General features: G+C 42.4%; 1 protein-coding gene across 1 annotated transcript in view; it reads right to left on the reverse strand.

The window, feature by feature from the left end:
- Window positions 1-27,441, reverse strand: part of LOC126478724 (multiple inositol polyphosphate phosphatase 1) — a 213,510-nt gene that overhangs the window by 143,975 nt on the left and 42,094 nt on the right. Inside the window, 3 exon segments of the mRNA XM_050103725.1 lie at window positions 6,283-6,470; window positions 6,579-6,713; window positions 6,979-7,164. Of these exon segments, the coding sequence (XP_049959682.1) occupies window positions 6,283-6,470; window positions 6,579-6,713; window positions 6,979-7,156 (501 nt within the window). The 5' untranslated portion in view covers window positions 7,157-7,164.

Here is a 27,441-nt window from a genome sequence, read left to right on the forward strand (position 1 = left end):
GCCACCCAACGTGCTCTAGAAGGTGTAAGTCAACTACCCTGGCCACCAAGATCTCCGGATCTGTCCCCCATTGAGCATGTTTGGGACTGGATGAAGCGTCGTCTCACGCGGTCTGCACGTCCAGCACGAACACTGGTCCAACTGAGGCGCCAGGTGGAAATGGCATGGCAAGCCGTTCCACAGGACTACATCCAGCATCTCTACGATCGTCTCCATGGGAGAATAGCAGCCTGCATTGCTGCGAAAGGTGGATATACACTGTACTAGTGCCGACATTGTGCATACTCTGTTGCCTGTGTCTGTGTGCCTGTGGTTCTGTCAGTGTGATCATGTGATGTATCTGACCCCAGGAATGTGTCAATAAAGTTTCCCCTTCCTGGGACAATGAATTCACGGTGTTCTTATTTCAATTTCCAGGAGTGTATTTAATTGTTTGGTTTGTTCTTTTTGTAGACAATCTGATAATGCCCCAAAAGTGAAAAACGAGTCATTGACATTAATTAATTCTGCAATTGAGATTTTTTATTCCAAAATTCTTTGATGGTTCTTTCACGTCTGTCGTTTGTAAAAGCGCCTGAAGCAGACGATGATACCTTTCTTACAAGCATTGTACAACGCCTTGGTTCATAGGTGTATTACACTCCGCACATTAGGAGGTAACAACAGTGCATGAATACTGTCACATTGTAATTCTTCCTCATCAGGATGTGATCCAGCATTGTCAAGCATTGAGACTACTTTGGAAGGCAAGCACTTTTTCTTTATGTTTCTTTTGGTCTCCGGAACAATATCCCTGAAAAACCACTTCTCGAAAATATTTTTGTCCATCCAAGCAGATTTTTGGCGGACATATGTAACAGGCAGAGCAAGAGCAGTGATATTTTTAAAGCTTCCCTATTACCAGCAGTTTCAGTGTATGGTCTCCACTTGCATTCAATTTAGCAAGAACTGTTAACCTCTTTTTATGTTTTTGTAGCCTGAGGCAGCCTTTTCTTCTTTTGAGGCTAGAGTTTTAGATGGAAGCATTTTATAATTTAGCCCTATTTTGTCACAGTTGATGAGGAATACGATTTTCTTCACGTATCATTTTTCTTAATTTCTCACAAAATTGTGTAACAGTCTCTGAGAATCTGCTGAAAGTTTTTCACTGCAAATTCATTCTGCCTTATGCCATATCATTTCTTCCAGCTATCCAACCATCTCGAACTTGCAGTAAAATTGTCCTCACCTTCCTTTAAATCATTGGTAGCGCATTTACCTGATGATTTAGGTGCATTTGACTGTACCCATATCCCCATGAAACATCATGGTTACGAAAATGCAGAGCTGTTTTAATTAAACATACGAGCAGCCTCTGGCACTAAGCTTAATTAGAGTCTATTAAAGTATTTACAAAGCACGACATAAACAAGGTGTACAACTTCGCTTCCGCAGATTTTTCCCCAACATTTGAAGCTTTAATGAAACAAATTGGTTACACATGTATCATTCAAAGTATTTTCCATCGCTGGCCACTACTTTCTCCCATCTTTCAGGCAGTGTACAAATCCTGCATCAAAAAAATTGTTTATCTTTTGAAGTGATCCATGAATCGATCCAATTTGTGACTTCTTCATGAGATCAGAAGTGTTGGTCAGCCAGGCCATTCGCCACTGATCTAAAGAGGTCATAGTCAGAGGGAGCAATATCTGGAGAATACGGCGGGTGGGGTAGGACTTCCCATTTTAACGTTTCCAAGTACGTTTTGACCTTTTTTGCAACTTGGGATCGAGTTTTGTCGTGCTGCAAAATCACTTTATTGTGCCTCTCACTGTATTGCGGCCATTTGTCTTTTAATGCTCTGCTCAAACACATTAATTGCATTCGATAATGAGCACCTGTGAATGTTTCACTTGGTTTTAACACTTCATAGTACACGACGCTGAGCTGGGCTCACCAAATACATAGCATGATCTTGGAGCTGTGAATATTCGGTTTGGCCATCGACATGGAAGCATGGTTGGGATATCCCCATGATTTTTGCATTTAGGGTTATCATAATCAACCCATTTTTCGTCCCCGGACACAATGCGATGCAGAAATCCCTTCCGTTTTTGCCATTTAAGCAACTGTTCACAAACACACAAATGCCGTTCAACGTCTCTTGGTTTCAGCTCACAAGGGACCCAAGTTCCTTGTTTCTGAATTATGCCCATAGCCTTGAGATGTTTTGAAATGGCTTGCTGGATCACTCCCACTAATCCTGCCAATTCTTCTCGAGTCTGACGTGAGTCTTCACTCAGCAGTGTCTCCAATTCTGCATCTTCGAAAACATTCTCTCCTCCAGTACTATGCCAGTCTATGACTGGCCAGTCTATGATGTTAAGCCAGCCAGGGTGGCCGAGCGGTTCTAGGCACTACAGTCTGGAGCCGCGCGACCGCTACGGTCGCAGGGTCGAATCCTGCCTCGGGCATGGATGTGTGTGATGTCCTTAGGTTAGTTAGGTTTAAGTAGTTCTAAGTTCTAGGGGACTGATGACCTTAGAAGTTAAGTCCCATAGTGCTCAGAGCCATTTGAACCATCTATGATGTTAAAACCACTGTTCTTGATGCATTGAAACCACTCACACCACATTCTTTCACTAATAGCGTCCTTACCATACATAGTTGAGAGCATTCTATGAGACTCAGCCACTGTTTTCTTCACACTGAAACAAAACAGTGACACCTCGCACAAATGACGAGAGTTAGGCTTGTAAACTGACATTTTCAATCAAGAACAACTTTATGGCCCAGACACAACTGACTAATGTTTGAATGAGGTTATGTTGCCTAAGGTTCAAGCTAACTGCCTGATGTCTGTGATCTATTTCTTTCGACTGCTACTTACCGTTGTCGCCACCTATCGGCAAACGGCGGAAGCAAAGTTGTACACCTTGTAAATTCGATACGAAAATCTGTCTAAGAAGAAATTCCAGTACTGACAAGAAATGAAGCAACAGGAGTCACAATGGAATGAGTGTAGAATTTACTAACAATGTATCTGCATAAAAACAGTTAAACCTCTTTCTTGTTGGCCATAGCAACTTTATCAGCTTCTTTTGCATTCTACTGTGTATTTATATTGGTCCAATATAATATTCAACCACAAATCTTTTTTATACGTGGTATAGCTTTAAGATTTCTTCTTTTGCTGTTTACTTTCCTCCATCTTTATAACATGACACCTTTGATTACACACACTGTGTATCCATGATGTATGATTAATGTCTGGAGATAAGTGTGAAAATCATGTCACTAGCTGATTTCAGTGGTGTTACCACACACATTTCGAACTTAAATCAACACTGAACTTTCTTTGGTGGATCCACGTTTAGTGTTATATGACAGAGTTCAATTTCTGAACTAACATCAGAATTGACCTCCAGTCAGTGATGTTCATACAATAGGCCCTAATTGTGGTGGTAATAATTTGAGTGATGGTTCAAAGCAATGCTTTAATTTTACTGCATTCTGGATTTTTATTTAATTAGGCAGGATCTGTGGTACTTTGGGCAGTGATTTAGATGTCTTATTTCGTGGACTTAGTAGTTTTTCGAGACGGCAATCAACACTTACAACAATTTCGTCAGTGGTTCACTGATCTAGGGATTTACATCTGTAGGGGTGGTTAAGAATTGGAGTAAACAGCTGAGATTGTCTCTGAACATTTTACAGCCGTTGAAACTTAGGATAATGTCATTGGGTGCTGGACTGACTTTATTTTATTGCATATAGCGTTGATCTGAATACAGAACATATTTGCACAGTTAATTCATGCATTCTAAGTAATTTTGCAGTGTTATCAGATTTATTTAAAATTTATAATGAGTTTCCAACCACTGTATCAGGGCTCGAACTAGAGATTGTCCAGGAAGTAGGGACGAGTATTAAAGTACTGTAGAAAATACAAAATTTATTAAAATGTAATTTTTTTTCGAACACATTAAGTAACTTCTCCCATTTATATTCGAAAAATTACATCCTCCATATGATGACCCAACACTGCACAGCGACAACTAAACGTTCATTGAAGTTAACGATGACATATTCACAAACATCTGGTTGGATGCCATTAATTTTAATTTCATCCTTCAATTGGTGTACTGTTTGTGGTCTGTCCACATGCACTTTTGATTTCACAAATCCCCACAAAAAAGAAGTCACAAGCCGTAAGATCGCATGATCTGGCAGGCCATTCCTGGTTACCATGCAAAGAGATAATTTTTTGAGGAAACGTTTCATGCAGCAGAGCAATTGTTTCACAGGACATGTGACATGCCACACCATCTTGTTGAAACAAAAAAATCATCATTTTCATCAATAAGAGGCAAAAACCAATCAGAAAGCATATTTCCATAATGGTTGCTGTTCATAGTGACAGGAGCTCCCTCACCATTTTCAAAAAAGTATGGGCTGATTGCTGCTCCTGCCCAGAACCCACATCACACAGTCATATGTTGTGGATGCATCTCATCTTCCACAGTCACTTGCGAATTTTTTTTACCTCAAATTCTGCAGTTCTGCTTATTGGCGTATCCACTGAAATGAAAGTGCACTACTTCTGTGAAAATTATTCTTTTTGTGAAGTTCTCGTTCTTCACTTTTCAATCCAAGACCCACTGAGCAAATGGATGTCTCTTTCCATGGTCTGCAGGGTTCAACTCTTGTGCAAGTTGAATCTTGTTCACATGCTTTTTCAGATTTCACGCAATGAACTTAGTGATAAATTTAATTGTTGAGCTTGTCGGCAAGCCAATTTTTTGGGGCTTACGGTCACATTGCATGGTAGCAATGTTTTCTTATGTTTGAACAGAATGTGGTTGTCCTGTTTTCTTAATATTTGAAACAGAACTCAGGGGTCTTGAACTTCTGGATGAACTATCAAACTGATGATTTTATTGGACAAGCATTATGTCCGAGTATCACGTGCAATTCACTGATGGTTGCCATGGGACTTTCACTGTTTTTGTAATAACTTTTTATCACTTGGATAAGTTGCTCAGTTCTCATCTTCTCCACGATGAAAATAAGCACCCAACAACAACAACGCTCACCACACAAAAGCTATCAGGCTACTAATGGAAGGGATCACAGGTAACAAATGTGAAAAAACCATGGCTGCCAACTGCCATATGAGAAAATGGTGCAAAATTTAAATTCCTCCTTATATTCCAGACACCCGAGACTTTAGATCTGATTAGATACAGCTAGTAGATTTTTCACCAGTCCGCCATTTACTATGTCTATTTAATTACTCTATTGTGTTTGATACTGAATTCTAAACTTGTTGCTGGGCAACATTATTTGCATACAGAATCTATGAACCGCCCTAACATTTTTTTATTCTTATTTTGAGTCTCAAGAGACAATCAAGTGAAAGGTACAGGCTCTAAACATTGTGACAACAACATGAGCAAAAGAAAATTTTGACATTGAAGGCATCAAGACCGAACAAAATTTGCAGTGCCAGTATCATCCACTATCAAAAAAGTCAGGAACTAACCACATATTTATACACAGTGTGAACCATAAATTGCCCCAAAATTGGAATATGCTGCTTGTACTAACTCAGCACACATCGAGTAACCAGAGACAAAGCTGGAGATCCAAAATCCGCAAAAGTCTGTGAGTTCAATGAAGTCATGACTGCACCTGTGTGCACTCGTAGTATGAGCACTTCGTTCATCTGCAATTTGATAAACAGATGGCTGACAAGTTCACAACAGCAACCATAAGAGCTTGATGCTGATCGAGGAGAGATTAGAGCAATGCTTCTGTGGTCAGTAGAACTGAAGGAGCAAGCAAATAGATTAGGCATGCAGAAGTGAACACACCACTTGTCACCAGTTGTAGTACACAGTAAGACACACACAACAGAATGGCCACCATGAACCAAAGTTTATTCTTCTTCCACATACAATCAAACAGCTGAGAACATAGAGACAAACATAGAAACAATGCAGATACTGATACAAGCAGTTGCAGATAACTAATATGAACACAATATGAGAGCGAATGCTGGCTGCACTGTGCTTATCAAGAGGAGAGCTATGGTAGACGGTGTGCTAGATGCTGTGCTGTGTGCACAAGTTGTGGTCTACTGCAGGTGGCCTCTGGTGGCATGGCCCATATTCAAGTATTACGTACAGGGTTATAACAATATTTATAAAAAGGTTAAGTAATAGCTGAAGAACCACTCCTACAGCTTGCACGAAGAAACAATTCATATGTGTATGCACAACATTTATTCGGTAAACTTACCTTATAGGTGTTGTTGTCAAAATGTCCAGGAAATAGTTTAGGAAATCGGTTCTGGAATCTTTCTGCTAATTCTATCATTTCATCTTCTCCTTCATGGGCCAAATGTTTTTCTTGTGATTCTTGTACATTAAGATTCCATGCTTTCAGTCTTCCAATATCCTTTGCACAAATATGGTCTGGTCCATATTCTAATAAAATGACACATGTAACAATATATCAGCAAGCAAAGGAAATAATTACTTATTACTCTCGCAGAGGAGAACCAGAGAATAAAATATGATGCATAATGAATATACCTTTTTTTCCCCTATAGCCAATGACAATGATATCTCTTAATTCTGACAACTGTGTAGTCATTTTGAATATCATTTGGCGACCAGGATAACGTGTTCCATGACGTATTAATAACCAAATACGTTGTGGCTCACACCCTGTAATGAAAAGCTGGGATAATATAAATAACAACTGCTGCATTGTATCAAATTTTCAAAGTTGAATTGAATGAACAAACGAATATTGGCATAAACTAAATCATACCAAGTAATATACTTCTTCCAGACTTTCACTTTATTAAAAAAAATTTGTGTAAAATATTGTATACACAAACGATATAATCAACCTTTTCCACAATTTTTTTTCTTGTGTATGAAGCACTGAGTGTTTGAGAGCAACTTAAATGCCTGTGACAGTATTTACCTGGTATGTTTATGGGCTTATCGTTTGAGTTCATCACAAACCGGTAAGGTGTCTTTGTTGCCAAATGTTCAGCTATCACATGTTCTTTAATACTATGACAACCACTGCCTGGGTTACTGGCCAACGCAGAGTATATAAACATAAAGCAAATGTATTTTCCAAGGTAAGTGTGAGTCATCTTGCTGCCTGAAAGTGAATTAGAAAAGAATTAGTTTCTGCTGTAAATACTGAATCACATAACGGGATGTTAGTTAATTCTTTGCTTGTTCTATGTACTGCAATTGCATCCTCTTATTGTTATACAGATTGAGTCAGCAGGTTTTCAATTGGGTGATTTATTGTCAAGCGGTTATGGGATTCACATTTCACCACATCAGAGTTTGTTCCAATTTTGTGTACAGGTTTGTTAATTGATCATGGGAAGATAGACTAATTTCTAGCCCACAAATTTCATTACCTTGTCAGCAATAACTGCTAAAGAAAACAATGGTAAAATGTTGCTAATATTTGAAATACTGTAATTCAGTGAATAATCATGTTAGAGCAGCAAAAATAGGCACGTAAGCTGAACAGTTTGTGTTGTGCACATGCCATATGTTTTATGTCATTTTATTCACTAAGGTTTTCTTCAAGTGGCACTTAAAGTCATCATAAATTCTGTGGTGGGAAAAATAATAAGTTTAAGTTGTTTGATGCCTTCATGCAATTGGGTTAGGAAGCTCTATTCTTGTGATTTCCTTGTTTACTATCTTGTTAATAAATCCTATTGGTTTTTTTTTACTTTCATGTCAATAATATTTGAGATAGATGAGAGTGAAGGTGAACATAGAAAATTTATTGCAACAGTAAATGATTTTTAAACCCCTGAATTGCAAAAGAGTTGCTAGTTCTGCATTCTGTCAAATTCACCCAAAATTCATAGTCCTTATCAAAGATACTATCAGGAATCACCAATCTTACATTTTGTATCAATTGTGCAAACACTCTGGTGGATACCTGAAAAACCAACAAGGAAGCACTATCTTGAGCTGAGTTCGTAGAATTTAGAAAAATCAATTTCTTGGTCATGCTGGTTTTGACGATAAGCAAGTATCACTTCTTTCAATTTGATTAATTACAATCAGATTAATTTTTGAACTTTTATAACACAAATTCTGATCTAAGCCTAATCCTTTATTCCAGGGTGCAACCTGCAGAACTTGCCAGTCTCAAAAAAAGTCAAGTACTTCATCAGAAAGTCTCTGTCTCATTAGCACATCTTCAACTTTTTAGCTATGTAGTTGCCCACACAGAGATACAAAATTCTGCTGGAGGAAAGCTTCATGAGAATTCAAACTGTTTTTAATCCTTTTACATGTTTTCATCTAATCATTATCGGATGATACTGTAACAGAAACCAATTCATTGCAGAATTCAGTCTGACAGTTTAAACATAATTTTTGTTCAAATTACCCATGCTTGCTGACTTTTTAGCTAATTTAAAAGAATTTCATGAACCCATTCCCCTTTTTTCTGATAGTGATGCTCTTCCCTGAGAATGGGTTACAGTATGGTCTTTTCAGAGATTCAAATTCTGTCAGCAAATGGCTTTATAATGAACACATGTTATACGAAGCATGTTCAGGAAGCAAGTGCACTGTAACCATAAAGGGCTGTGGTTTTCTGTTTTTCGAGGCGTGGCAACATTGAGTGGCAGACAGGTATCCTCTGACCAGAGCAAGCAACATAGAAACACAGTAATACATAAACCCACATATTATTGTCCAGTTGCATGAAAAACGTTGTCAGTAAGAAATCCTACCTGTGAAGGAATAACAACTACCGAAATTTTTTCGTGACTCAAAAAAGTTTATGGCAAAGGTGTTATGAACAGAGTGAGCATGTTTAAGTGGAGTAAGGAGTTTAGTACAGGCAGAATAAATGTCCATGACACACAGAGGAGGGGAAGAGATTCTATTTTGACCGATGAGATGGTGAAAAAAAAAAAATCGAGGAACTAATGCACAGAGACCTCCATTTGACAGTGGATGAAACTTCTGCAATGTTTCCACAACTCTACGGAACTCTCTTATAAGAGACACTCAAAGAAATAACTAAATACCAGAAACTGTGCGCAAGCTGGGTCCCAAAACGGTTGATAGAGCAGCACAAGAAAAATCAGGTGAGAAGGTAAGGATTTTGTGAGCTCTATTGTGACTGGAGATGAAATGAGGGGGCTCACTACATGCCTGAGACAAAAAGACAGTCATCACAACAGTGTCACATCATCTCCTCCTCTGCCAAAAATTTCGAAACCGCGATTTCAGACAAAAAAATCATAGCCTCAGTGTTTTGAGACCAAGAATGCATCATTTTCTTCCTCAGAGGGAAACCATCGACCCACAACAATACTGTGAAACCCTAGAAAAACTCAAAGGAGCATTTCAAATGCTGAAAAAAGGAGTGGGCTTGCTGCACAACAATGTCCATCCTCACATTACCTTGCAAGGGAACTTTTGGCTGGAACGACTCAACAACAGATCTTTTTCTTTACGAGTGTCTCCAACCCGCTGCAGGCTTTGTCTAGAATTAAAGGGAAGTAAATGGTGACTTGGTGCATCCAAATTATCAAAAGTATGCATTGGAAAATCTTTTTCACTTGCTGAATCCATCAGTTTTGCAAAGCATAAGGGTGAAAATTCACATCCAAATATAAATTTGATTAATTTTGCTGATATTTGTTAGCCTTTTCCATGTTTAATACAGACTTAAAAAATTGAAAAATCATAGAACAACAAGTTTCAGTTTTCATTCAAGACATACTGAATTTGTGCATGTATTTATTACTACTTTCCCACAAACTGAGTGATCTTATAATATGTTGCTACAGAATATTAATTTGCATGGGGAACTGTGCTGGGTAAATTTAAATAACATCAAGATTTAATATTTTGTACATAAACAATGCTTGTCCAAATGATAGTTAATGCAAGTATGGATCAAGTGTCCCTATGATATACGAGGGTTCAAAATTCCCTTATTTATGCAGAAAATTTTGTTTTGGTTAACTTCGTCTCAATCTATTACAAAAACTATGAAACCAAAATTAATGAAACTAGTAGGTTTTGTAAACAAAATACAAAACAAGGTCACAAAAGGAGAGGCACCTAACTCAACTATGTGAAGACATTGGGCTACTTAAACTTGGGAGAAATGTTACATAGCAAAATTCATAGAAGTCTCCAAGTACCACTTGGAGCAGAAATAGTGAATCAAATGAAATAAAACTTACAGAATGTCACAATGCAATTTTTGAAATATCAAAACAATATTTTGTCCTTCTCCACTTGAGAGGCTCCTACTAATGAAGCACTAAAATTTGTTGGCTGTTCATTTAGCACATCTGTACAAAAGTTCTGGATAGTAAAATGGGGAAAATCTCTGTAAATGGACCACCTGATATGGAATCTCTCTCTCTCTCTCTCTCTCTCTCTCTCTCTTTAAAGTAGTCCCATTAGGCGTGTAGATCATATTCTATGTAGTGGCAGGAGTTGTAAATCAAATCAGATATGATTTAATTACCATTATTTGATGGAGAAATACATCCATGGTAGAGGCAAATAACCATTCAGATTTGGCACAACTTGAAATATGGAAATATCTTGACTGTGTAACTCTTTATTAAAGGTTGTCTGTTTCAAAATTTTGTCATCAGACAGAAGCTGCGGTATAAAGTGCACAAAGGAATTAATGCTGACAAATATATACAGATTAATGTAAGTACGCATATTAATGATCCATATACAGAATTTTCAATTAATATCATATTTACATTTAAATCAGAATTTAGTAAAAGGCTCACAAAAGTGAGCACATAGACTGAATATAATACAGATTTCATCTCATATAGGCATATTTGACAGTGCTGTTTTCTATTCGAAGAGAACCAATGTCAAACTGACTGTGGTGACTAAACTATCCAAGAAATGAATGAATGCTGGTAGATGGTGCTAGAATTGACCATACAAATGAAATAAGAGAATAATTTTACACAGAATAGCGGAGATGCTGAGTCGCAATAGGCACAACAAAAAGATTCCAAAATTATAGTTTTCGGCCATTAAGGCCTTTGCAAGCAGAAAACAATGCGAGCAGCGGCACCAGTGCATGATGGGAGTGGCGACTGGGTGGGGGTAAGGAGGAGGCTGGGGCGGGGAGGGGGAGGGATAGTATGGTGGGAGTGGAGAACAGTGAAGTGTTGCAGTTTAGACGGAGGGCGGGAGAGAAAGTGCGGAGGGAGGGGGGATAAGTAGTGGAAAGGAGAGAAATAAAAAGAAATTAAAAGACTTGGTGTGGCAGTGAAATGACGGCTGTGCAGTGCTGTAATGGGATCATGGAGGGGGCTGGATGGGTGAGGACAGTGACTAACAAAGGTTGAGGTCAGGAGGGTTACGGGAACGTAGGATGTATTGCAGGGAAAGTTCCCACCTGCGCAATTCAGAAAAGCTGGTGTTGGTGGGAAGGATCCATATGGCACAGGCTGTGAAGCAGTCATTGAGATGAGGGATATCATGTTTGGCACCATGTTCAGCAACAGGGTGGTCCACTTGTTTTTTGGCCACAGTTTGTCAGTGGCCATTCATGCGGACAGACAGCATGTTGGTTGTCATGCCTACATAGAATGCAGCACAGTGGTTGCAGCTTAGCATGTAAGTCACATGACTGGTTTCACAGGTTGGTTGGTTGGTTGGTTTGTGGGATTAAAGGGACCAGACTGCGATGGTCATCGGTCCCTTTTTCCAAATACTAAAAACACCCACAGAGAATAAAAAACGTTCAACAGAATAGGAGACAGACAACACAGAACAAAAGAAACGTAGACAAGGACCAGACAAAACGAAATAAAATCACACAGAGTGAGACAGTGGTTGGCCGACCATAGGAACAAAAAAAGGAAAAGCCAACCACCGAAAACACATTAAAAACTGAGTTTAAAACCGTAGGCCAAAGGCCAGAATCAACACAAGACAATAAAATAAAACATAAACACTCATATTAAATGATAAAAAACCCCTGCCCGAATAAAACGCAAAACTAAGTCCACCATGGCAGAGTCATCTAGTAAAAGTGCAGAGAGCGCGTCAGGCAGCGCAAACGTCTGCCTGAGCACAGATAAAAGTGGACAGTCCAACAAAATGTGGACCACTGTCAATGCCGAGCCGCAGCGACAGAGAGGGGGGGTCCTCACGGCGCAATACGTGGCCGTGGGTCATCCGCATGTGCCCAATACGCAGTCGGCAGAGGACGACAGACTCCTTGCGAGAGACTCCCAAGGAGGAGTGCCACACAGTCGTCGTCTCCTTGACGTCATGGAGTTTGTTACGGATGGTCAGACCGCGCCATTCAGCGTCCCAGAGCGAGATAACTTTGTGGCGTAAGACCGCCCTCAAATCAGTCTCTGGAAGGCCAATGTCTAGAGTGGGTTCACTGGTGGCCTGTTTGGCCAGGCGGTCAACACGTTCATTGCCCGGGATACCGACGTGACCGGGGGTCCACACAAAGACCACAGAGCGGCCGCAACGGGCAAGAGTATGCAGGGACTCATGGATAGCTATCACCAGACGAGAACGAGGGAAACACTGGTCGAGAGCTCGTAAACCGCTCAGGGAATCGCTACAGATAACGAAGGACTCACCTGAGCAGGAGCGGATATACTCTAGGGCACGAAAGATGGCAACCAGCTCAGCAGTGGAAACGCTGCAGCCATCCGGCAAGGAACATTGTTCGGAATGGTCCCCTAGAGTTAGCGCATACCCGACATGACCAGCAACCATCGAACCGTCAGTGTAAACAATGCCAGAGCCCTGATACGTGGCCAGGATGGAATAAAAGCGGCGGCGGAAGCCCTCTGGAGGGACTGAGTCCTTCGGGCCCTGTGCCAAGTCAAGCCGAAGGCAAGGGCGAGGAACACACCATGGGTGTGTACACAAAGTGGCCCGGAAAGGAGGTGGAATAGTGAAAACCCTAAGCCCAGAGAGAAGCTCTTTGACGCGGACCGCGATCGTACAACCAGACCGGGGCCGACGTTCTGGCAGGTGGACGACCGATTGCGGGAACAGGAGACGATAGTTTGGATGCCCGGGCAAGCTAAAAACATGGGCAGCATAAGCGGCCAGCAAACGTTGGCGCCATAACCGCAGGGGAGGGACACCTGCCTCCACTAGTCCACTAGTCCACGCTGTCCACAGGGCTGGTGCGGAAAGCACCAGTGGCAAGTCGTATCCCGCTGTGTAGTATTGGGTCCAGTACCCGCAACTCAGATGGGGAAGCGGAGCCATAAGCCAGGCTCCCATAATCCAGACGGGACTGGATTAACGCCTGGTACAGCCGTAACAAGGTAGATTGGTCGGCGCCCCAGCTGGTGTGGCTCAAGCATCGGAGAGCATTTAGATGCCGCCAACACGCCTGTTTAAGCTGCCGAATATGAGGCAGTCAAGTCAACCGGGCATCTAAACCTACACCCAAAAACCTGTGGGTCTCCACCACAGCAAGGCATTCGGCGTCGAGATAAAGCCGGGGCTCAGGATGGACTGTTCGCACCGGCAGAAATGCATAACGCGGGTCTTGGCAGCCGAAAACTGAAAACCATGCGCTACAGCCCAAGACTGCGCCTTGCGGATAGCGCCCTGTAGCTGACGTTCTACAGCTGCAATGCCACTAGAGCTGTAGTAAACGCAGAAGTCGTCAGCATACAGGGAAGCGGAGACTGAATGTCCCACCACCTCAGCGAGCCCGTTTATTGCGATTAAAAACAGGCAGACACTGAGGACTGATCCCTGTGGTATCCCGTTCTCCTGGACTCAGGAGGAACTATGAGAGGCCGCAACTTGCACGCGGAAGGTACGATACGACAGAAATTTTCTGATAAAGATCAGCAGTGGACTCCGAATACCCCATCCATGAAGCGTAGAGAGGATGTGTTGACGCCATGTCGTATCGTACGCCTTCCGCATGTCGAAAAAGACAGCGACCAGGTGCTGACGGCGGGCAAAGGCAGTACGGGTGGCCGACTCCAGGCTCATCAGATTGTCGGCGGCAGAGCGGCCTTTATGGAACCCACCCTGAGACAGAGCCAGAAGGCCCCGAGACTCCAGTACCCAATTCAAGCGCCAGCTCACCATCCGTTCGAGAAGCTTGCAAAGAACATTGGTGAGGCTAATGGGGCGGTAGCTGTCCAACTCCAAAGGGCTCTTGCCCGGTTTCAAAACGGGGATGACAATGCTTTCCCGCCATTGCGACGGAAACTCACCCTCGACCCAGAGACGGTTGTAAAGGTCGAGGAGGCGTCGCTTGCAGTCCACTGAAAGGTGTTTCAGCATCTGACAGTGGATGCGATCTAGCCCGGGAGCGGTATCAGGGCAAGCGGCAAGGGCACTGTGAAATTCCCACTCACTGAATGGAGCATTGTAGGATTCAGAAGTGTGGGTGCGAAAAGAAAGGCTCCAACGTTCCATCTGCTCTTTAATGGAGCGGAAGGCCTGGGGGTAATTCGCAGAAGTGGAACTCATAGCAAAATGCTCTGGTAAGCGGTTTGCAATGACGTCGGAGTCAGTACAAACTGCTCCATTCAGTGAGAGTGCAGGGATGCTGACAGGGGTCCGATAGCCGTAGATGCGTCGAATCTTGGCCCAGACCTGCGATGGAGTGACATGGATGCCAATGGTGGACAGATACCGCTCCCAGCACTCCTCCTTGCCTTGGCGGATAAGGAGGCGGGCCCATGCACGCAGCCGTTTGAAGGCGATAAGGTGGTCTATGGAGGGATGTCGCTTGTGACGCTGGAGCGCCCGCCAGCGATCTTTAATCGCTTCAGCAATCTCAGGCGACCACCAAGGCACAGCCCTCCGCCGAGGGGACCCAGAAGAATGAGAATTGGCAGATTCGGCGGCAGTAACGATGCCGGTAGTGACCGATTGAACCACCGCATCAATGTCATCACTAGAGAGAGGCTCAATAGTGGCAGTGGAGGAAAACAAGTCCCAGTCAGCCTTATTCATAGCCCATCTGCTGGGGCGCCCAGAAGAGTGACATGGTGGCAGTGACAGAAGGATCGGAAAGTGGTCACTGCCACACAAGTCGTCATGCACACTCCATTGGACAGACGGTAAGAGGCGAGGGCTACAGATCGAAAGGTCGATGGCAGAGTACGTGCCAAGCGCCACGCTGAAGTGTGTGAAGGAACCATCATTTAGAAGCGAAAGATCGAGCTGTGCCAATAAATGCTCAATGGTGGCACCTCGACCTGTTGCCACTGACCCACCCCACAGAGGGTTATGGGCGTTGAAGTCGCCCAGTAACAAGAAAGGTGGCGGCAATTGGGCTATCAGTGCAGCCAGGACATGCAGCATGACATCACCATCCGGTGGAAGGTAAAGACTACAGACGGTAATAGCCTGCGGCGTCCACACCCTAACAGCGACAGCCTCTAAAGCTGTTTGTAGAGGGACTGACTCGCTGTGAAGAGAGTTAAGGACATAGATGCAGACGCCACCAGACACCCTTTCATAAGCTGCTCGGTTCTTATAATAACCCCGATAGCCACGGAGGGCGGGGGTGCGCATTGCTGGGAACCAAGTTTCCTGCAGAGCAATGCAGAAGAAAGGGTGAAGGCTGATAAGTTGGCGGAGCTCAGCTAGATGGTGGAAGAAATCGCTACAGTTCCACTGGAGGATGGTATTTTCCATGTCGGTGAAAGGCGTGACAGGACTGCGAAGGCAGATTACGCCACTGGGTCACCTGCTGCCTCCGATGGAGCACCCGTGCAAATGCTATCCATTGTGTCTGAGGGACCGGCGAGATCGAGGTCCTCAGCGGACGCCAGAATCTCCACCTCGTCCTCAGAGGCAGAGCTTGTATGAAGCGGTGGGACGGGTCCCGCCGCAATATCGTTGGTCTTGGGGACTTTCTTCTTGTTCTGCTTGTCCCGCTGTGCCTTTGGTGGTTCAGGCTTCATGGGCTTCACTGGGTCAGACTCAGGGACAAACGACGACCGTGAGGCCCTACGGCCAGGGACTGGTGGTTGTTTCAACCACTTACGGGCGTCCGCTTTGCCACTGGTTGAAACTTGCGAAGGGAGGTCCCCAAGGGATCCCTTCCTGGCGAGAGTAGCCGAAGAAGTCTTACGCTTCTCCGGCTGGGAAGGGGGAGCTGATGTCCCCAACAGTTGGGAGGGTGTTGCTCCTGAAGAAGATGGAGTGGGAGCAACAGGGTGTGAAGTGCCCCCCACAATCAAGGGGGCTGTTGGATGCTGACCAATCAGAGAACCAACCGTACGGCACGACACAGGAGATGGAAGAACCGTCGTTGCAGCAGCGGCGTACGTTGACGTCATTGGCACAGGATGGAGCCTCTCATATTTCCGCCTAGCCTCAGAGTAGGTCAGGCGGTCCAGGGTTTTATATTCCATTATCTTCCGTTCTTTCTGGAAGATCCTACAGTCCGGCGAGCAGGGGGAATGGTGTTCTCCACAGTTAACACAGATGGGAGGCGGAGCACATGGAGTATCGGGATGCAAAGGACGTCCACAATCTCGACATGTCATGCCAGAAGTACAGTGGGATGACATGTGCCCAAACTTCCAGCATTTAAAACACTGCATCGGAGGAGGGATATATGGCTTCACATCACAGCGGTAAACCATCACCTTGACCTTTTTGGGTAAAACATCACCTTCGAAGGCCAAGATGAAGGCACCGGCGGCTACCTGATTATCCCTCGGACCCCGATGGACGCACCGGACGAAGTGAACACCCCGTCGTTCTAGACTGGCGTGTAGTTCATCGTCGGACTGCAGTAGAAGATCCCTGTGGAATATAATACCCTGGACCATGTTTAAACTTTCATGGGGAGTGATGGTGAAGGAAACATCCCCCAACTTGTCACAAGTGAGCAACCTCCGTGACTGGGCAGAGGATGCTGTTTTGATGAGAACCGACCCAGAGCGCATTTTGGACAAGCCCTCCACCTCCCCGAACTTGTCCTCTAAATGCTCTACAAAAAACTGAGGCTTGGTTTGCGTAAAAGATTCACCATTGACCCGCGAACAGACAAGGTACCGGGGTGAATAATCTCCACTGCTGCCTTTAGCCATGCGTTCCTCCCATGGAGTGGCCAGGGAGAGAAATGATCTTGGATTGAATTGCTTGCCTTTGAGGTTAGACCTCGATCGCTTAGAGACTGCTGGGGGAAGCCCACCAGCGAGAGATGATGTACCACACTTCATTGCAAGTCATCCGCCCTGATGCCACCCACTCCGACCAGGGGCTCTCCCCATGGGCGCCACCCAGCCACAGCAAAGACCACCTGGCAGGATGGTCTTTGCCGGGAGTCCCGATGCCCCAGAGGGATAGGCATCTACGCGTCGGCATACATGGGGAGGTAGCAGCTCAGGCATGAGCAGTGCGATCCCTATGTAGTCAGGGGGCTACCACCAAGAGGGTACATGATGACCTCACCACAACGGACTGGCTACTGTGCTGGATGTCGGGTGTCGAAATATCCATGTACATCATGAGGGCAAAGATGGAAGTGCACAATGGAGGGAATGTATGCTATCCGGAACACAGTCCAGCGGACGTGGCCGGAAGCTCGATGTACATCCAACTCCATGACAATACTGGGTGTGCCAGATCTTAGGGCAAGATGGATGTAAGATGCACCACGTAATGCGTCCTTCCCCAAATGGTACGCACTAACGTCAAACCGCTTAGGGGACCAACATATTAAAGGCCGAAACAGTTGAGACTCCTTTTAGTGGCCTCTTACAACAGGCAGGAATACAGCGGGCCTATTCTGACCCCTGAACCCGCAGGGGGAGGTTTCACAGGTAGCCCTGCCTTTGATGGGATAGGTGATGTAGTGACCAGACTGGAGTAGGTGATGGTAGGAGGACGTATGGGACAGGTCTTGCATCTAGGTCTATTACAGGGGTGAGCCATGAGGTACAGGACTGGGAGCAAGGGTTATGGAAGGATGGGCAAGTATATAGTTTTGGTGGACGGTGGAATACCGTGGTAGGAGAGGTGGAAGGATAGTGGGAAGGACACTTCTCATTTCAGGGCACGGCGAGAGGTAATCGAAACCCTGGCGGAGAATGTAATTTAGTTGCTCCAGTCCCAGATGGTACTGAGTTATGAGGGGAATGCTCCTCTGTGGCCAGACTGTGGGACTTTGGGAGGGGGTGGGAAACTGGAAAGATAAGGCACAGGAGATTTGTTTTTGTACAAGGATGAGAGGATAATTACAGTCAGTGAAGGCTTCAGTGAGACCCCCAGTATATTTTGAGAGGGACTGCTTGTCACTGCAGATGTGACGACCATGGGTGGCTAGGCTGTACGGAAGTGACTCCTTGGTATGGAATGGGTGGCAGCTGTAGAGGTGGAGGTATTGCTAGTGGTTAGTAGGTTTGATATGGACGGAGGTACTGATGTAGCCATCTCTGAGGTGGGAGTCAGCATGTGGGAAGGTGCTTGTTGGACTGGGTAGGACCAGGTGAAGCAAATGGGGGAGAAGTTGTTGAGGTTCTGGAGGAATGTCAATAAGGCGTCCACCTTCAATCCAAATAGCAAAGGTGTCATCAGTGAATCTGAACCAAGTGAGGGGTTTAGGATTCTGGGTTTTTAGAAAGGATTCCTCTAGATGGCCTATGAACAGGTTAGCATAGGATGGTGCTTCACAGCCTATGCCAAATGGATCCTTCCCATCAACACCAGCTTTTCTGAATTGCGCAGGTGGGAACTTTAGCTGCAATACATCCTACATTCCGTAACCCTCCTGGCCTCAACCTTTGTTAGTCACTGTCCTCACCCATCCAGCGCCCTCCCTGATCCCATTCCAGCACTACACAGCCGTCATTTCACTGCCACACTCAGTCTTTTAATTTCTCTCCTTTCCGCTACTTATCCCCTCCCCCCTCCACACCTTCTCTCCTGCCCTACGTCTAAACTGCAACACTTCACTGTCCTCCGCTCCCACCATACTATCCCCCCCCCCCCCACCCCAGCCTCCTCCTTACCCCCACCCAGTCACCACGCCCATCATCCATCATGCACTGGCGCTGCTGCTAGCAGTGTGGTTTCAGTTCTCTGAGACTGCAGATGTGTGCGCAAGTTGCGTTAGCGTGCGCGCGTGTGCGTGTGTGTGTGTCTGTGTGTGTGTCTACAGCTGACAAAGGTCTTAATGGTCGAAAGCTGTAATTGTGTGAATCTATTTGTAGTGTGCCTACTGCGACTCAGCAATCCGCTATTTGGTGAGTAGCAACTTTCCTTTTCTGGTATTGGTACATTCCGTCCTGGATTTTCCATTGTTTGAATTTTACACAGAAACCACACATATTGATGATTTACATGTCAGAACATTGTAGACAGCTTGACAATGATACATTTATGGTACTTATATAGAGAAGAAGCTCTTCCTGACACTAGAAAAAATTTACATAGCATGGAATGTGGCTTGTAAGTTAACATCGTGGCGCCAATTAACTGGTGAGGTACAATGTAAACACAAAACCAATATAGATCGCAAAACAAAATAAAATATAAGTTGTGAAAGAATGCATTTCTAACCACCACAAGCTAAAACATTACATTAATAGGACCAAATGTAGTCATATTGCAATAGAAAAATATATAATAAATACCTTTATGCCTGTGAACAACTTATAAAATAGAAGCTAGTATTACAATTAAAAGAACTTTTAAAATGTGTAATTATATAACACTCAATTGTAATAACAGTCTAGCTGTTGTAAGTTTACAATCATCACAATCTAGAATATTACTTGAGTGTGACAAACTGTAGTCATATTACAATAATCAGACATATGATAGCTGACGTGCAATAGAACCACTTAGCTAAGCCTAGGTGACTGGCAACAACTTGCCTTTGAAGTAGATGCACGAGGACAACACACATCCATGCATGCAGGATGGTGGATACAGAGTTAGGATCATGTCTTGGCATGCATAATGCCGAAATAGTGGTCATACTATTTCGGGAATAAAGGTTTCTGTTCGTACATGTTGTTATATGTAATGTAATGAAATGTGAATGCATATAGCAGTATGGAAATGCAGACTTGTACATACGAAAAATAACCTTTTGGAGTTGGTAGTGAATGCCAGACATTCATAAGTTTAACCGCAATGTAATGTACATATAATGTAACTACATTCATGATGAGAAATCAGATTTATTGTGCTCACAAAGTGAAACCCAAGGAATGTCAGCTTATGCTTGTTGTGATAAAATTGTAAAGTAAGTCAAATGAGTAGTACGAAGTACTCATGATAGTGAAATGCAAAGAGTATTAATGGAATATGCAGCATTTGTAATTAATGGAACTGCACAGTGAGGCAAGTACATTAGAGTGACTGCAGCCAACAGTGGCTCCAACTCAAAATGGAGTTAATTGATAGAGGAAGCTTGGTGAGATAGCAACATCCCAAAAAAATGGGTATAATTCGCTGTTTAGCTCCATTAATTACAGATACTGTGTATCACATCAGTACTTTCATTTTACAATTTTATCACCACGTGTGTATGCTCCCATTCCATTAGTTTTACTTTGTGGGAACAATAAATTTAACTTTTCATCTTGAATGCAGTTACATTATATGTTCATTACATTGCGGTTAACCTTATGAATGTCTGGGGTTCACTACCAATTCCAAGAGGTTATTTTTGTTATGTATAATTCTGCATTTCCATACGGCTATACAGGGTGGTCCATTGATCGTGACCAGGCCAAATATCTCACGGAATAAGCGTCAAACAAAAAAACTACAAAGAATGAAACTTGTCTAGATTGAAGGGGGAAACCAGATGGCACTGTGGTTGGCCCGCTAGATGGCACTGCCATAGGTCAAACGGACATCAACTGCGTTTTTTAAAATATGAACCCACATTTTTTATTACATATTCGTGTAGTACGTAAAGAAATATGTATGTTTTAGTTGGACCACTTTTTTCGCTTTGTTATATATGGCGCTGTAATAGTCACAAACATATGGCTCACAATTTTAGACGAACAGTTGGTAAAAGGTAGGTTTTTTAAATTAAAATACAGAACGTAGTTACGTTGAACAGTTTATTTCGGTTGTTCCAATGTGATACATGTACCTTTGTGAACTTATCATTTCTGAGAAAACATGCTGTTACAGCGTGGTTACCTGTAAAACCGCATTAATGCAATAAATGCTCAAAATGAGGTCCATAAACCTCAATGCATTTGGCAATACGTGTAATGACATTCCTCTCAATAGTGAGTAGTTCGCCTTCCGTAATGTTCGCACGTGCATTGACAATGCACTGACGCTTGTTGTCAGGCATTGTCAGTGGATCATGATGGCAAATATCCTTCAACTTTTTCCACAGAAAGAAATCCGGGGACGTCAGATCCGGTGAACATGCAGGCCATGGTAAGGTGCTTTGACGACCAATCCACCTGTCATGAAATATGCTATTCAATACCGCTTCAACCGCACGCGAGCTATGTGCCAGACATCCATCATGTTGGAAGTACATCGCCATTCTGTCATGCAGTCAAACATCTTTTAGTAACATCGGTAGAACACTACGTAGGAAATCAGTATACATTGCACCGTATAGATTGCCATCGATAAAATGGGGGCAATTCTCCTTCCGCCCATAATGCCGCATCATACATTAACCCGCCAAGGTCGCTGATGTTCCACTTGTCGCAGCCATCGTAGATTTTCCGTTGCCCAATACTGCATATTATGCCAGTTTATGTTACCGCTGTTGGTGAATGACGCTTCGTCGCTAAATAGAACGTGTGCACAAAATCTGTCATCGTCCCGCAATTTCTCTTGTGCCCAGTGGCAGAATTGTACACGATGTTCAAAGTCATCGCCAGGCAATTCCTGGTGCACAGAAATATGGTATGAGTGCAATCGATGTTGGTGTAGCATTCTCAACACCGACATTTTTGAGATTCCCGATTCTCGCGCAATTTGTCTGCTACTGATGTGTGGATTAGCCGCGACAGCAACTAAAACACCTACTTGGGCATCATCATTTGTTGCAGATCGTGGTTGACATTCCACATGTGGCTGAACACTTCCTGTTTCCTTAAATATCATAACTATCCAGTGAGCGGTCCAGACATTTACATGATGTTGTCCAGGATACGAAGCAGTATACATAACACATGTCCGTTGGGCATTTTAATCACAATAGCCATACATCAACACGATATCGACCTTTTCTGCAATTGATAAATGGTCCATTTTAACACGGGTAATGTATCACTAAGCAAATACCGTCGGCACTGGCAGAATGTTATGTGACACCACGTACTCATATGTTTGTGACTATTACAGCGCCATCTATCACAAAGCGAAAATAGAGGTCCAACTAAAACATTCATATTTCTTTACATACTACAAGAATATATCCGTTTGACCTATGGCAGCGCCATCTAGCAGGCCAACCATAGCGCCATCTGGTTTCCCCCTTCAAGCTAGACAAGTTTTGTTCTTTGTAGTTTTTTCGTTTGATGCTTATTTCGTGAGATATTTGGCTCAGTCACTATCAATGGACCACCCTGTATACATTCATATTACATTACATTTAACAGGGTTTACAAATGGAATTCATTACTTATGAAATATTGCGACCAATACTTCAGCATTAAGTATGCTAAGGCATCAGTTTTTGGCAAATAATAATCTTAACTCTGCATGCTCAACCACGATATGTATGGATTTGTTGCCTTGCTATACTGTTACCCACTACAAAGAACATTAATTGTAATATTGGTAATGACGTCCCTGCTTCTTGACAGATTGACAGAGCATAGGGGAACGATATGGGAGACCCGCACTGCCATATTAGGCAAGGTCCTAATGGAGATGGTTTGCCATTGCCGTCCTCCATCCATAATGGGTATGGATGATGATGATGATGATGATGATGACGATGACGATACAATACCCAGTCATGTCGAGGCAGGTGAAAATACCTGACCCCGCCGGGAATCGAACACAGGACCCCGTGTTTGGCAAGCGAGAACGCGAGACCACGAGCTGTGGACAATTGTAATATTAACTTCTGTTTTAGTCATAGTTGAAGCCACTCTATGTCAGCTATTATATGTTCGATTATTGTAATATGACTACAATTAGTCATACTCAAATAACACTTTAGTTGATGATGATTACAAACTTTTAACAGCTAGACTGTTATTACGATTAAATTTTATAGCATTATGCTCTTAATTTTTGTTAATTCTTTCAATTATAACACTAGCTTCTATTTTATTTCAAGCTGTTGCCACTCACTAAGTCATACCTAAATGTTTCTGCTGTAGGTTATTTATTATATGTTTGAATACTGTGACTTGACTAAATTTGTTCATACTCACTTAACATTTTATAATAATGAAAATTATCAATTACTGATAATATAATGTAAATGGATAGATTAAAAAATCTACTCACCAAGCAGCAGCATGGAAACAAACACACAAAAGGATTTGACGTCTACAAGCTTTTGGAGACAGTGGCTCCTCCTTCTGGCAGATGAGTTGAAGGGGAAGGAAGAGGGGTGAAGGAAAAGGACTGGGGAGTTTTAGGGAGAGGGGTACAGTTCAGAAAAGTCACCCAGAACTCCGGGTAAGGGGAGACTTACCGGACGGGATAAGAAGGAAAGACTGATTGTTGGGGACTGCACTGAACAAGATTTGAAAACCTGAGTTTATAAAGGTGGAAGACAGGGTAATATGCAAAACAAAGATTAATTCTGAAACATTGTGCACAAGTTAATAAGAGTGAAAAGCTAAGTGCATTTTATGTAACAGAGGTGGGAGGGGGAACGGCACAAAATAGAGAAGTCAGAAAATGAAAGATTTAGAAAACTAGCATGGAGTGAAGAAAGGAGTAGTTACAGTGAATAAATGCTGAGACAGATGGAACTAACGTAAATTAAGACCAGGTGGGTGGTGAGAACCAAGATGTTGTAGAGCTAGTTCCAACTGGAGCTGTGAGAAACTGATGTCTGGTGAGTAGATTCTTTATTTATCTAACATTTTAGCTTGTTATGGTTGGAAACTCCCTTTCTCAACTCACATTTTATTTTATTTTGTGATCTATGTCGGTTTTATGTTTACATTGTGCTACACCATTAATGGTTGCAAATATGTCTTCTGTTTCGATTTTTGACTTAACATGTATCATTGTTCACATTGTTACCTTGTGACGCACATTTCATATTATGTAAATTTTATCTAATGTCACTATGAGCTGCTTCTCTATATAAGTAGCATAAATGTATCTTTGCTCAGTTGATCACAATGTTCTGACATGTAGTTCATCACTATGTGTGGTTTCTTTTTACACTCTTTGATTTCGTTACAATAGCCAATGCCTTCATTTATTTTCTGGATAGCTTAACCGCTACAGTTAGTTTGGCAGATATTCTCTTCGAAAAGACAATGGGACTGTCAAATATGCTTATATGAGACCTGTATGTCATTCAGTATATGTGCTCACTTTTGTGAGCCTTTTACTTAATTTCGATTTAAATGTAAATGTGATATTCATTGAAAATTCCCTATATGGATAATAATATGCATACTTATGTTAGTACGTACATATTTGTTACACTTAATTCCTATTGTACATGTTATCCCACAGCTTCTGTCTGATGAAATTTTGAATGTGCATTGCTTAATAAATAACTGTGCTATCAAGATAATTCCATATTTCACAGTTGTGCCACATATGACTTAAGTTTGTGTTTGAAGTTGATTTTACTATCTATTAGGTTCTTCACGTCACTGACCAAACTCAGATGGCGTGACTACTGAGCAAAGAAGGGAAGACTGAAATGTCGAAGAAATATATAAAAGACACATGGTGAGGAAATAAGAGGTCACCATGCATGTGATTCCTATATACTTTAACAATGGACCCAGGTATCCATCTGGTTTTCTCTTAACTAACATGTCTAGAAGAGGTACATTGTCCTGTTTCTCAAGTTCCACCAATAATTTTATATTAAGATACAAAAAGTTTAAATGTTCAAGGAACTCTTCAAGATTTTTTGCTCCATTTAATCATACAACAAGCACGTCATCTGTTTATCGGCAGAAATACATTGGTTTGAACTTGGCAGATTCTAATGGCTTTGCTCCAGTGTTCCTTGTATAGCTCCACCATGACATGCCATCAGTTTGTTCATAATATTTTTCATTGAAATGAAGTAAGTTGACGTCGGAAGTGTGTAAAATGTCTAGTGAAACAGTCATTGAATTTTTCCACAATTAGCACTAAGAATTCAGTAAGAGGGATTCTTACAAAGAGGGAGACTACATTGAAACTGACCATCATATCTGTATGCTGGAGTCACAGTTGCCTGATGTGGTGTCCAAAGTGAGCAGAGTTGTGAATGTGGCTTTCAGACTTCCCATCATATTCAATAAGAACATGTTTCAGGTATTTTCCTAACTGGAATAAAGGTCTGCCAGTATTACTATGGGTTTTAGGGGAATATCTTCCTTGTATGCCTTAGGAAGGCCATTCAGTCATAGCTGTACAGCTGCTCTTGTTCTATGTTATTTAATAATGTTATGTAGCAAGCCTGAGTCATTTAGCGGAGTCATCTTGATATCATCCATATGATGTCTGTAGGTAACCTCACTCAAAATATCAAAAATCTTTTTATTGTAGTCTGCAAGCTACATTAGGGCCACAATGTTGCCCTTGTAAACTGACAGAGTTACATTTTTCTTGTCCTTCTGCAGATTTCTCAGTGCTACTCATCGTTGTTTGAGGTTTTAGAACTTAACATACAATTATTGTGCTCTACAGGTTTCATAGCAAATCTCTTCTGCTGATTCTAGTGGGAACAAAGCTACAACATGCTGATGTAATTTGATATTGGTAGCATTTTTGGAGTGGGTGCAAAATTTAGCTCACTAACAAGGATCTTAACTGTATACCTGTCCAGATGTTTGTCAGTGAGATTAATTACTGTACAGCTCCCTGCAGCTTGTCTTGCCTTTTTTGTGCAAGTGATCAAATTTTGCTCTCTGGCATGCAGGCATTTTCTACTGCATTGATTCTGCTTCTGACCATATTGTAACATAAGGGGGGGGGGGGGGGGGAGAGGGGGGAACAACAGGACAACAATCTCACACTCCCTTCTCAGTAACTGCCTCTTATTCACACCTGATGCTTAGAATTGCAGTTTTGTTTCTACATAGATCGTAGGCAACCTTTCTCGCCTAGTATTTATCCATTGTAATTCCATAATTTGAAAGAATGTATTTCAGTCAGTATTTTGAAAGTCATTTCTAAACCTACAAATGCTATAAATGTCAGTTTTCTCTTTCTTTAATCTATTTTTAAATACCCTCACTTGTCAGCATCTGCATTGTTTGGTACTTGGATTATGATTATTACACTCTTCTTGAGGTGGTCTAGAATATCTCACCTATACTGTACACCTTACACCCACCTACCTACTAGAATAGTTAATGAGGGAAGTAGGGACCCTCTGTGGCATACAGTCACTGTAAAGAAACTTCTAAGAAATAGAGACTACTGCATAATACATGCAAAACAAACCATAGGCATATAGATTGAGAGATGCTAAACAAAACACATTTGGAGGTCAAGAGGGCGATGCATAAAGCCTTCAACAATTGCTGTTGCTGAATCATATCAAAAGATCTCCCACAAAATTCAAAGTAGTTCTGGGTATATGCAAAGGCTATCAGTGGCATTTTGGTCAAAATGTAACTACTTACAACTGTTTAAAGAAATTCAACACAGTAGCATCAGCACCCACACAGCTTTATTCACAGCATCCATTACAGTTATAGTCATATCACACACACATGCTGTAGATGGCACCTCAGTATAAAGTTATTTATGAGATGCTTACAAATGGTGTAACAATCTCTCATTTCTCAACATCCTCTCCATCCAGATCTTAACTGAGTGGATCAGTGGGACCAGTAGATAGATCTTCATCCTATCCAGCTGTCGAATAATAATGGATCTGATTTTGTCGTCTCTGTCATGCTGTACCTCCTTCATCACTATTCTCTTAAACAAATGTTATGGTTTGATTCCCTGAAGTAGAACAATTTCTCCAATTTTAGTTTTCTTCTTTTTAGCAATAGGAGGTTTTCATTTTTCCATCTACACCAAATGTCCTTGTTGATCTTTCGTCTCTGACAAGATATTTCCCAATTGCTGGTTCTGGCCCATATCGACTATTTAGCAATTTGCCACTATTTAGGAATGTGGCTGGTGTCAATGCTATATCGCTCTCTTCTTGAGTGATGGATCTTGTGTTTATTGCAGTTTCTATTCCTATCACAATTGTGTTTAGGCTCTCTTCATCCACCTGAGAGCAATCAAGTAACTTCCTCTAGCAACCTTTGGCAAAGCCTAT

Source organism: Schistocerca serialis, chromosome 1 (assembly GCF_023864345.2).
Source record: "Schistocerca serialis cubense isolate TAMUIC-IGC-003099 chromosome 1, iqSchSeri2.2, whole genome shotgun sequence".
In the NCBI taxonomy this organism is placed as follows: Eukaryota; Metazoa; Arthropoda; class Insecta; order Orthoptera; family Acrididae; genus Schistocerca; species Schistocerca serialis.